Consider the following 13,402-nt stretch of genomic DNA (forward strand, 5'->3'; position numbering starts at 1 on the left):
TAATGGGTGCAGGAAATCAACATGGCACATGGATACATATGTAACAAACCTGCACATTGTGCACATGTACCCTAAAACCCTAAAGTATAATAAAAATAAATAAATAAATAAATAAATAAATAAATAAATAAATAAATAAAAGAAAATAAATAAAACAAATATTAGCTTCCAACAAATCTGCTAAACGATGCTCCTGTAGATTAGACGCCCAATCCACAAGGTTGAGCCAAGATCCACTGGATAACTTTGACCCTCCAGGGATACTTTTAGCCACAGACATTCTGAGTGAGGCCCACATCACAAAGCATTTGTTTCTTAGGACTCAGACTTAGTGTTGCTCCTTTTCATACAGTCTTCATAGCTTAAGCTCATGAAACACAGTGGTCAATGCTTACAACAAATTTGCCAACTTATTAACTAAAAATAAAAAATTAGAAGATTCACTGATTTTTCCTGGTTTCTAGTGGTAAAGGCTACAAACTACAAGTGCCGCAATCAGCTTTTAACCATCTGCACAGATAGGAAGAAAATTTTTTAATTAAAAATTACTTTCCAAGCCTATTGTCCCGGGGTTAATATTAATAATTAGTTTGCAGGATGAGGCATTCTAAAAAGATTCTAGATAGCAGTACAAAACTATCCTACAAGTTTTTAAATCTGCCATGAGTAATGAAATGGTTTACAGTGTTACCACTTATAACTTATGATAACTAATCAAGATTCGACCTTAATAAATAACATAAATACATAAATAAAATTATCAGTACTCAGCTACTCTAAATAACGTCAACTCTTTCTTTCTGGATTTCTAGTCAAATTCACTTTCTTCATTGCTTCACATATTTTACTTCCAAAGAACAGTACATCTGTACCCAAACAACACTTTTCACATACAGAAGAAAATGCATTAAAACTTATATATCAGATCTAGCAGTTATATTTCCAAAAGAAATGAGGACATGCATGCAATAAAAAACATATACAGGCTGGGCACGGTAGCTCATGCCTGTAATCCCAACACTTCGGGAGGCCAAGGTGGGTGGATTGCTTGAGCCCAGGAGTTCAAGACCAGCCTGGGCAATTTAGCAAAACCCCATTGCAACTAAAAATACAAAAAATTAGCTGGATGTGGTGGTGCATGCCTATAATCTCAGTTACTCAGGAGTCTGAGGCATGAGAATTGCTTCAACCCAGGAGGTAGAGGTTGCAGTGAGCTGAGATCACATCACTGCACTCTAGCCTAGGCAACAGAATGAGACTGTCTTGAAACAGAACAAAACATGTACAAATAGGTTTATGGCAGCTTTGTTCATAATAACCCCAAACTGGGTGCAACCCAAATGTCCATCAGCAGCAGAATGGATATATAAAATTGTGCTTTGGGAGGCCGAGGCGGGCAGATCATGAGGAAAGGAGATTGAGACCATCTTGGCTAATACGGTGAAATCCCCTTTCTACCAAAAATACAAAAAATTAGCTGGGCGTGATGGCTCATGCCTGTAGTCCCAGCTACTCAGGAGGCTGAGGCAGGAGAATCACTTGAACCCTGGAGGTGGATGTTGCAGTGAGCCAAGATCGTGCCACTGCATTCCAGCCTGGGCAACAGAGAGAGACTCCATCTCAAAAAAAAAAAAAAATGTGCTACATTAATATAATGGAACACTACATAATGATGAAAACATAAGAAATCTGGCAAGAACATAAATGAAACTTACAGATACAATGTTGACTAAATGAAGTCAGACAAATAGAGACATACTGTATAATTCCATTTATACAAAGTTTAAAACTGGCAAAAGTAATCTGCCATATTGGAAATCAGGGTAGCAATTACCCTTAGGAGAGAGTGACAGGAAGCGGGCACAGGCGGGGCTTCTGAGCTGCTCATAATGTTCCGTAGCTCAGTCTAGCTACGGAACATGAGTCATCCATTTGGAGAAATTCATTGCGACACAAACTTAAGATTTCCACACATTTTAATAAGTACGTTTTACTGCTAGAAAAATATTACCCTCTCCAAAAAAGAGGGTTTACAAAGAGCTTACACATAAAAAGACATCATTTATTAAAGTTCTTTTAGTAAATGTTTGAAAACTCTGATAACTTGACATATATATATATACACACACACACATATACACACATATATGAGATGTGAGATGTGTGTGTGTGGTGAATATGTGTGAAAGAGAGATGCATACCTCTCCAGTTCCCCTGAGTCTTTGAATCAGAGGGCATTCCATTAACTCCAACACAAATGCCAGTGGTTCTCACTCCCATTTGTCTCACCAAACCTCCAACTATCATGTCCTGTATTTCTGGGAGTCTCCAGGAGGTGTCTCCACGTGCTGCTCCCAGTCCCGTTGGCTACAACCTGCCCCACTGGTCATCACAGTTCATCCAGATCCTCCTCTAAGATACAAGAGAATGACTCACTTCTTTCAGTTAGAAGGTGTGACGCTGTTTCTGAGTCTGAGTATTTTCTATAAAGCTTGGTGAGAAAATTCTTTCAGGGTTTGCTGACAGCCCTCTACATTCACAGGGTATACAGGCTTCTAGGTAGCTGGACCAGGGAACAGAATCCAGAAACTGCTACCATGCCATAGTCAGACTTACTGCTCCCTTGTGACAACTAAGGCTTCTTCCTGGGTGAAGTGAATCAGCAGACTCCTGCCCTTAGGGTGAGTTCTCACCCAGGAAGCTCAGCCCTCACAGCTTGCTAGACATGCCCGCATACATCTAAATCCCAGCAGTGGGTGTGACCTGACATCTTTCCCAGATGGCTCCACCTCCCCTAGTCACATAGAGTTCACCCAGGCCTGTCTTACCAGTTCACAGATGTGCCCAGACAGGCCTGAAACCCTGTGCTGGACCCCAGCGCCGCTCCCTCTACTTCATGACCCTAATCCTGTAAGCTCACGTGGTTCACTGGGAGGCCCAAGCCACTAGCACATCAAACTTTGAGTGTTCTTTAAATCTATCATAAGAATGTTGAAACCCCATAAATTTTTACAATTTTTAAATTTCTCCAATTTATCAGAATAATTTTTTCTTTAGATTTCAATGTATTTACATCTAAGATTTTAAGACAGAGAAAATGCCATCTCTTTATGCTCTGTCTAGAGTGATAAAAATAATCCATTTTTATTTATCTTCTTCAGATTATGGGTCATTTTCTCACAGGGTTTTGGTACATAAATATCTGGAACAAAGAAAGGGAAATGAAGCAGTGATTAAAATTGCAGTCACATCCTGCTGAACCATTCACTAGCCTATGATGTGGAGTTCAAATGGTGAATTCTTCCACCTGCTGGTATCAGCCTGTCTCTGCAATTCACACATCAACTCCCTAAAAAACATAAAATGAAAATTCTGAGTGGGGAGAAACTTTACATTTTCATCTTAAGCTGGAAACATATTATGACTCAATGACTGAGAAACTATCATTCAATAAGGTGGAGAAGGAAATGGAACTTCTAGGAAGATAGAGAAATGGCTGTTATCATTTGGTTTCTAGACAAATGCAAGATGTTCTTTTCTTCCTGTGACCTCAGATACCACCTAAGATCTGGGCTACTTGTTTTTTCTTTAGCATAGTCTGCCTTGTACTTTAATGCGAATATGGTGCCTTGAACTAGTTTAAAGTTCTGGGTAAGGCAGATGCCATGAACTGAATTTTTTTACCATTAGCAGCAAGCACAGTACCTTGTATACAGTGAGTACCCATTCAATGATCGCATTGTTGATATTCCAAGTTGGCTAATGCTCAGTTCTTCTTTCATGACCCTACAGGAGTCCTATAGTCATGTTTGTAAAAACTGGGTCAGGGTGTAAAACAGCCATTGCTACAGTAAGTATAGGGACTTGGGCTTAAAGGTAAGACCAGAAGCAGGAAGATAAAGAGAAGAGGGTGGTTCTCAGAAGATAGGATCCTGGGGAGACAAGGTGTTTTGTTATTCTACAGTCAGTTTGGTTCACTGTTAAGTGTCCAGCACAATGCTGGACTCATAGTAGGTGCTTAACAAATATTTTCTGAATAAATCAATAAATTAGAAACATTGAATTTGAAAAACAGAGGTAGGTTATGCTATGCAAAGCTATGCTCAATGAACTATAATCTATTTAATACAAGAAATGCAAAAAGAAAAGCCCTCATTTGTATATGAGATCAGCCTTCAGTATATCATCAGACTCCCAGCCTCCATCCTAGGAAATATTAAGTGAAAGGGAAGGTATTTTCTTCCTGTATTTCTGTATGTTTTAAACTAACACGTTATCCTTCACTACTCTAAGCACCTTACTAGTTAGAACTTTAACGATGGATAAACAGCTTAGAGAAGTTAAAGTATTTGGCATTTGAGAATTTGGGGTTTGTGATTCCTTAGGTCCACCCCCATAAGGGACAAAACTCTAAAAATCAATAATATTTTTTATAGAAGCCTATATGTTTTATATAGTTAAAGCCTGCAATTAATCAATCATGTACAAAGGGCAAGTCAAAATGTGGGCTCAATGGAGGGTTAGCATGACAAAGACCTGAGACAAGGCAGCAAAGAGGCTATCCCTTGTGCACATTGCATCATGGTTATCTGCTGAAACCCTGTGCTTAGCACACTTTTCACTTCCTTTCCTTGGTAAGGATTTGTTCATACCTCTTTGCAAAATTGTCCGGAATTACTCTCCTCATTTGTTCCCATACAAAGGTGAAAGCTTGGCTAGGCACGATGGCTCACGCCTGTAATCCCAGCACTTTGGGAGGCTCAGGTGGGTGGATAATCTGAGGTCAAGAACTCAAGACCAGCCTGGCCAACATGGTAAAACCCTGTCTCTACTAAAAATACAAAAATTAGCCGGACGTGGTGGCATGTGCCTGTAATCCCAGCTATTCTGGAGGCTGAGGCAGGAGAATCGCTTGAACCCGGGAGGCAGAGGTTGCAGTGAGCCAAGATCATGCCATCGCACTCCAGCCTGGGCAACAAGAGCAAAACTCCGTCTCAAAACAAACAAACAAAAAACAAAGGTGAAAGTTTTTCTGGAACATGTCTTATTGGATTAGTAATAACTCCAGTGGGCAAGGCAAATACAAACAGCGTATAAACTCAGATGTGCAAGGAATGCAGTGTTTCATGTGTCCGTGTGAAGAGACCACAAACAGGCTTTGTATGAGCGACAAGGCTGTTTATTTCACCTGGGTGCAGGTGGGCTGAGTCCGAAAAAGGAGTCAGCAAAGGGTGGTGGGATTATCATTAGTTCTTATAGGTTTTGGGATAGGCGGTGGAGTTATGAATAATGTTTTGGGGGCAGGGGGTGGATCTCACAAAGTACATTCTCAAGGGTGGGGAGAATTACAAAGGACCTTCTTAAGGGTGGGGGAGATTATAAAGAACCTTCGTAAGGGTGGGGGAGACTACAAAGTACATTGATCAGTTAGGTTGTGGCAGAAATAAATCACAATGGTGGAATGTCATCAGTTAAGGCTATTTTCACTTTTTTACAAACCAGTTGCTTCAGGCCATCTGGATGTATACGTGCAGGTCACTGGGGATATGATGGCTTAGCTTAGGCTCAGAGGCCTGACATGCAGCTTTATATTTTTTGTATTAGTTTAACTGCTTTTTTTTGTTTTGTTTTTTTGAGGCAGAGTCTTGTTCTGTTGCCAGGCTAGAGTGAGTGCAGTGGCACCCTCTTGGCTCACTATAACCTCTGCCTCCCAGATTCAAGTGATTCTCATGCCTCAGCTTCCCAAATAGCTAGAACTACAGGCGTGCACCACCACACCCGGCTAATTTTTGTATTTTTAGTAGAGATGGGGTTTTGCTGTGTTGCCGAGGGTGGTCTCAAACTCCTGGCCTCAAGCAATCCACCAGCCTCAGCCTCCCCAAGTGCTGGGATTACAGCTGTGAGCCACCTTGCCCTGGCCTGTAACAGTTTCAGTTTAACTTCTAATGTGAGCTCTCATTCCTCCAGGGAAGAAATTTGATCTCAAATTCAGTCAACCAGTCTATTCAACTGAGGACCCCTCAGCAGGGGTTCCCTGTGCTAAGGCCCTGGTGGCAGGAGCCGGTGGAGAGAAGCCTCTAGCCCTGATACCTCTCCCTTGGGTATTCTCTGAATCAGTCTTCAGTGCTGGGGATTCGGTCAATGGCTGCCCTGCGCCTCCCTGGGGATGAGGAGCCTTTGTGAACCTTGTCCAAGCCCTGACTACTGAGACCCTCCAGGCAGTCACTTCCTCGTTGGGCTCTTCTCAGGAAGCAGAGCAAAGTCAGATACTCAGCCTGCCTGGGATTTCTGCTACCTGATCAAGGAAGCCAGCTCCAGGATCCTGACTCCAAGACCAGTGATGTCTCTACTCCCCACACCTCCGTGTCATCTTCTCATTACTGCCCCACTCTCCTCAGACCCTTGCCCTCACTCTTACTGTGTTTCCTGAATGTTAACTTGGAGCTCAAAACCAGGAAGGCTCACATCTTCCTCAGAGATTATAAGCACCTCAAGTGCTACAGCAGCTCCCCAAGGGAGATAGGGAAAAAGTAAACCATCAGGAGAAAATCAAAACACTGGTTAATATGTCAAAATATAATCCCAACCCAGAAGTTTCCATCTTAATAATGCTTTTACCATTTCCTGGCACTTCTCCACTCATATCTCTTTTGAGCTTAGCCATCCTTTTTTTTTTTTTTCTTTTTTCAGACGGAGTCTCACTCTGTTGCCTGGGCTGGAGTACAGTGGTGCAATCTCAGCTCATTGCAACCTCCGTCTCCAGGGTACAAGCGATTCTCCTGCCTCAGCCTCCCGAGTAGCTGGGATTACAGGCGCCCGCCACTATGCCCAGCGAATTTTTTGTATTTTTAGTAGAGATGAGGTTTCACCATGTTGGCCGGGCTGGTCTCGAACTCCTGACTTCGTGATTCACCTGCTTTGGCCTCCCAAAGTGCTGGGATAACAGGCGTGAGCCACCGCACCCAGCCGAGCTTAGCCATTTTATGGAGTGAGAAGGACAGACAGCTTTGTCCTTACTTTGCAGAAGTTGAAATCAAGGCACTAAGTGATTCTGCAATCTCAGCATATTCCACAATAGGCATATGAAGGCTGTCAGTGATTTGAGGGAGAGGAAGAAGACAGGCTGGAAGTATTTCCATCTTTTCAGGAACTCCCACTGGACTATGCCTAAGAATTCAAACGACTGTATCAATGAGCAAATCAAATATGACAGGACCTGAAAGTGTCAGGAACATCCGCTTGTTTCAAGACAAGCCAAATATACTCAGGTAACGAGGCAACGAGTAAATGGTCACTGTCACAGCCAATTATAGAGATGGCAATGCAGCCACTAAGGGAATTCAAAAGTAAAATAAATCCGGGTTCTCAGTCATCTTTCCTTTTCTTTTTCTTTTTCTTTTTGTTTTTTTTTTTTTTTTTTGAGACAGAGTCTCGCTCTGTCGCCCAGGCTGGAGTGCAGTGGTGCGATCTCCGCTCACTACAAGCTCCGCCTCCCGGGTTCACGCCATTCTCCTGCCTCAGCCTCCCAAGTAGCTGGAACTACAGGCACCCGCCACCACGCCCGGCTAATTTTTTGTACTTTTAGTAGAGACGGGGTTTCACCATGTTAGCCAGGATGGTCTCGATCTCTTGACCTCGTGATCCGCCTGCCTCGGCCCACCAAAGTGCTGAGATTACAGGCGTGAGGCACCGCACCCGGCCCTCAGTCATCTTTCTAAATATTTGAAACAGCGGAGCCTGGATAACAACCTTGGTTAACAGATTCATACATTAAATATGCTGAGTGCAGTGTACTCAAATTCCCTCACTGAGCATAAAGCTCAGCCCATTTTTTACACCACCCCTTTCCAGAGTGTAAGTGACTTGTCTGTGGGGCCACTGTGGACCTCTGGCATTTCCCTGGATTGCAAAACTGATTAGAAGAAGGTCAAAAACCAACAAACAGCACAAAACAGGCCAGGTGTGGTGGCTCACGCCTACAATCCCAGTACTTTGGGAGGCCAAGGCAGGTGAATTACCTCAGGTCATGAATTTGAGACCAGCCTGACCAACATGGTGAAACCCCCTCTCTACTAAAAATACAAACAACTAGCCAGGCATGGTGGCGCACGTCTGTAATCCCAGCTATTCGAGAGGGTGGGGCAGGAGAATCACTTGAACCTGGGAGGCAAAGGTTGCACTGAGCCAAGATGGCACCATTGCACTCCAGCCTGGGCAACAAGAGCGAGATTCCGCCTCAAAAACAAAACAAAACAAAACAAAACAAAACAAAACAAAACAAAACAAACCAAGTGAGTAGGGTAATAGGTTAGCTGAGATCCAGTCAGAATTCAGGTTTACTTAACAGATCACAAATCCTGTTTCAGGGGAGGAGAAACAACATTAAGGGATTTGAAAACCTCTTCCATCACTTACTGGTGAGGTGACCTTGAGCAAGCTACTCACCTTCTCTAAGCCTCGATTTCCTCATCTGTGAAATGGAAAGAAAAACAGAACTTGTCCCACAGAGCTGATGAGAAGATTAAATGAGGTAATGCGCATTATGAGCTTTGCCAGAGTCCTTGGAAAATGCTACTTGCCATTTGGATGAATCTGAAAGTGGTATGCCACCACAGTAGGCCCTGCTTTGAAACATAGTGGATATTAACCTGGATTTGTTTATCTCGTGTCTTTCTGTGATGGTCACCAGAAAGGACCTCATAGACGCCCCAAGCTGCAGGAAGCATGACAGACCCAGGGCTCCAGATAGCCCTGCAGAGGCCATGCCTCCGGGAAGATGCTCCCACCAATGACTGAGCAGAGTATCCTGGACTCCTGACAGCAGATGCACCCCAGAACTGCCCAGTGGCGCTGCTGGATCTTCCCGGCACTACAGGGCTGTCTGAGATATGCCCTTCTACCCTTCCCTGTCTCTCTCCTTCACTCTAGGTCACACTGGCATCACAGTCTGATGCTCTCTCTGGCTAGCACTCCCTATTTTTTCCTCCCACAAGCATTTACCCCAATAAAAAATCTTAACGTGTTTAATCCTGCTTTAGCTTCTGCTTCTCTGAAGACCCGAACTAACACACTTTCTCATGTTTTTTTGTATTTCCAACAGTGGGAAACTTACACTTGTCCTATGAGTTCTGGACTGTTTGTTCAGCTATTTACAAACGCCATTTCGTTACAGCAGTCATGGGGAAGCAGTGGATGAGAAGCAGGAATAATATAGGCCATTGTGAGTAAGGCTGCTATAAACATGTGAGCCACTGAAATCTGATACTTTTTCAGGGATCCAGTTTCTGGTTCTTTCTGGTCAAGAGAGGCTAAAGGAAAGGTTTTTAAAGATACTAATTTTCTTAGTCAAGTAACTTAACCTCTCAAGGCCTCAGTGTCCTAGACTAGCACAGAACAAGCAGATGAAACAAAGTTTATATCAGAATGTCAACTGTAAAAGTATCATTTACCATAAATGGAAGATAATTGTATTAAATTCTAGTTAGATGCTAAAACTTCAAGAACTTTTAGAGTCTGGATCTGCATTCTGTTAAAAATATAGATGAAAAAATGCTAACATGTGAACACAAAAGACTTTCCAGAAAGACTTAAAGAAAAGTGAAAGGGGAATAACTGTCTTGCAGTGTAATTTATTGTCGTCTAAGACTGGGTCTATGGAGCACCCTAAATCACCTGGTTCCATCATGTTCTTTTTAACATGGAGATGGATGGTTTTCCCCCATACTCTATATATTAAGCATTCTATAGCTCATGATTTTTCTGCATAGAGAATTGTTCAAGTCGGGGGTGCAGGCTTACCGACTGGATAGTGAATCAAGAAAATAGTGTGTTCATTAGTTCATCATTACCCTGAGTTTCTAACAAGAATTTAGTACAGGAAAGTAGACAGCAGAGCTGGGAGCCATCTATTTGAAACTGTCTTAAGCAAAACTAAGAAACCGAGTAAGCTTGCTTTTGGTGTCTTTCATCTTTTCTTTTGTGCCCCCTAATTATTCACTCCCCAGTGCCCAGACATTATGATGCCTTCTGCTCAGAGAACTTTTTGGGAGGAAGACCTACTCAGACCTGGTATTCCCTCATCCCAGGCTCTACCCTATTTTTCATCCAGCTGTTAAAGCTGAGTGACTAATTTCACACTTATGTATGAATGACCCATAACTGGCTTAATGCTGTGACCATCTTGGGGGTATTCAAAGCTGATAAACACTTTTTTAAGTTATATAATAATCAAAGAACCTTATCTTTCTGCTTTATTTCAAATTTTACCCCACAGGCCTTACTTATTTTTAAGATCAATGATTTTGATGGGCTCTTCTTCCCACTCTTAATTCAGGGTATTTCTGGCCCCATCCAGTTCCAAACTCTAATGCTCATCTCTTCTATAAATACTGTCCTTTGCAGGTCATCGGTATTGCAAGAATTGCATAAGGCCCAATTCAGTCTCTGCCCCAAAGGCTCAAGTCCAAACTTCAGAATCTGGGAGGACAAGGATTCAGGAAATTTTGTCAGACCTATGAGCTTTGAACTTTCACTTTTATGGTGAGGATCACATTTGGTCTGAATCAATTAATCCATTACCCCCCCCCCCGCCCCCACCGCCACCACCACCACCACCACCACCACCATGTGTGAATTCAAAATAATCAACTTTGGTTTATTATAAAAAGCAAAATATATTAATGTAAGTATACTAAGATTTTTCTAGAAAACTTGGCCGGGTGCGGTGGCTCACGCCTGTAATCTCAGCACGTTGGGAGACTGAGGAGGGCGGATCACAAGGTCAGGAGATCGAGACCATCCTGGCTAACACGGTGAAACCCCCTCTCTACTAAAAATACAAAAAATTAGCTGGGCGTGGTGGCGGGCGCCCTTAGTCCCAGCTACTCGGGAGTCTGAGGCGGGAGAATGGCGTGGAGGCGGGAGAATGGGGTGAACCCGGGAGGCGGAGCTTGCAGTGAGCCGAGATCGCGCCATTGCACTCCAGCCTGGGCAACAGAGTGAGACTCCATCTCAAAAAAAAAAAAAAAAAAGGAAAAGAAAAAGGAAAAAGAAAACTTAATTCTGGCAATGGACTGTATCTAAAATAATATATTAATACTACTTAATGAGGAAGAAAAAAACCTCTGACATCCTAAAATGCCAAGTGTTTGCCTTTGCCAAGGTTTAAGCACACATAAACACGCATATTCAAATACCACCCAAAGGAGGTGCAAAGATCAGCCTGTACCGCACAGTAACACAGACTGGGTTGTTTTTTGTAAAGAAGGCAACTAGTCCAGTGAGTAATCCCTTCATTTTCCACACACATACCCTTCTGTTTTCTCCCCCTCCTCCCCCCACACCCTCCACTGCAGTTAAAACGTAATTCGAAGAAGAAGCCTAAGGTAAAAGCCCCTGCCGCATAATGAGCCTAGAGCTTCACCTCACCTACTCTGATTCTTAGTAACCTACCTCTAAGGATGAGCGACAGGGTGCTACGGGCAGGGCGAACTTTGATCCAGGAGCTAAGAAACCTGAACCCTGGAGTCCTCAAAAAAATGAATGAAAACAACAGAGGCGCCCTGAGGATCCAAGCTGGGGCGGTGCCAAGGGCTGGCAAGGGAGGTTGGGACAACAGAAGTCAAACGTGCCATCCTTCCAGATCCCGGCACTTATGGTGGAAGCCACTCCAGGTGAGAAATCTTAACAGTCATAATGGCATAACAAATAAACATCGGCAAAACAGCAGACTGCCAACGACGTGCTTCCCTACACAGACGTCCTCCTGTCTCCACACTCTAGAGGGGAGAGGCGGGACAAATGCTGTCTCCGCCGATTTTGGAAATCCGGAAGGGAGCCTCCAAGCCCAGGTCCCGGGCTGGCAGGGGTCTCGCCGGCGCTTGGACCTCGGCTCCCACCCCCGAGCCCACCGCGGCCTCAGAGCCCCGGGAGGGGCCGGGCACTTCCTCTGCCCTCCGGCCTGGGGCAGGGGCCGGGACGCGGTGGGAGTGCAGCGGGGACTGCACCGCCCGAGGGGGCGGGCCCCAAACTTTCGTGCGCGTTGAAAGCTGCTGGCGCGGCGGGGCGGACTCCACCCCTGCCCGGCAGCCCAGCGCCTCTGGCCGCACATCCAGCTCTCTGCGCAGCCCGCCGCGCAGCCCGCCGCCCCAGCCATGGCGAAGCCCCTGACGGACCAGGAGAAGCGGCGGCAGATCAGCATCCGCGGCATTGTGGGCGTGGAGAACGTGGCAGAGCTGAAGAAGAGCTTCAACCGGCACCTGCACTTCACGCTGGTCAAGGACCGCAACGTGGCCACCACCCGCGACTACTTCTTCGCGCTGGCGCACACGGTGCGCGACCACCTGGTGGGGCGCTGGATCCGCACGCAGCAGCACTACTACGACAAATGCCCCAAGGTAACCGGGGGCGGGCGGGGCAGGGTCCAGCCCGGAGTCGGAGTCGCCGGCCGCGGCCGGGCGGGACGAGATGGAGAACCCCTCCGAGTGGTCCCTTGCACCCCGTCCTTGCCCCGAAGTCCAGAGGAGACGTGTCTAGGCTGTGGGCGGGCAGCCTGGGGGACAGATTCGGCCTTCCCACCGACGCTGCACTCATGTCTCCGAGGTGCCACCAGCCAGTGTCCCTCCCAAACCACTGTGCCGTCCGCCCCTGGAAACCTCCAGTTGGGCAGAAGTCCAGGCCCCTCTCGCCTGTCCACTTCACAAACTTTTTTGGAACTTTGACTCTCAGCATTTAATCAAGCGGTGACGGGGGCCTCTTGTCCTGTATGCCGGACACTGTTCTCTGCCCTAGACACTCAGCCCTAAACAAAAGGGACAAATATCTTGCCTTGCTGGAGCTTGGTATTTTGGGAGGGGAGACAAATGCCGAGCTGAGAAAAGGTCGAAAGTCTCAGGCCTCTCGGAGTGGCTAAGTGTGGTGCAGAGAAGGGGCAGGGTCCTGCTCCAAGCGTAGAGCTCCGCCCACCCATTCTCCTGAGTCGGGTGTGTAGCTCCTGGGCTTCCGTGAGTCCTGCGCAAAGAAGGCCCAGGGCCAGGCAATGCCCTGAACTCGTACTCCCGGGAGACACACACTCCGCCCACCCTTAGCCCCTCCACCCCCGAGGCCTGCCCCCAGAGCTGCTGAGGAAGGCTGGTCAGGGACCACCTCCATCCACGGCGTGGGGGCGGGACCCGAGACCTCCTTAGGGTGATTTTGGACCTACAGAGGGACAATATCTCTGTCTGACAGTTTGCGAAGAGGGCGAGAGGCAGTGGGGAAGGACTGGGGAGGACATGGCAGGGAGAGGGATTGTGTGCAGGCTGGAGTGAGGGCGGGTGTGAGTCTGTATTGGGGAGAGGAAACTGGAGAAGCCAGGTGGAGACATATTGGAAAGAATAAAAGATTGGGATACATCCCAGGGGCA

The 13,402-nt window shown here is 45.7% G+C and overlaps 1 protein-coding gene across 1 annotated transcript in view; it reads left to right on the top strand.

Moving 5' to 3' along the window:
* The first annotated feature begins 12,072 nt into the window (after positions 1-12,072).
* Positions 12,073-13,402, top strand: part of PYGL (glycogen phosphorylase L) — a 39,868-nt gene continuing 38,538 nt past the window's right edge. Inside the window, exon 1 of the mRNA XM_032179827.2 lies at positions 12,073-12,395. Within this exon, the coding sequence (XP_032035718.1) occupies positions 12,153-12,395 (243 nt within the window). The 5' untranslated portion in view covers positions 12,073-12,152. The remainder of the gene's footprint in view (positions 12,396-13,402) is intronic.

Source organism: Hylobates moloch, unplaced genomic scaffold (assembly GCF_009828535.3).
Source record: "Hylobates moloch isolate HMO894 unplaced genomic scaffold, HMol_V3 SCAFFOLD_16, whole genome shotgun sequence".
NCBI classification, from domain to species: Eukaryota; Metazoa; Chordata; class Mammalia; order Primates; family Hylobatidae; genus Hylobates; species Hylobates moloch.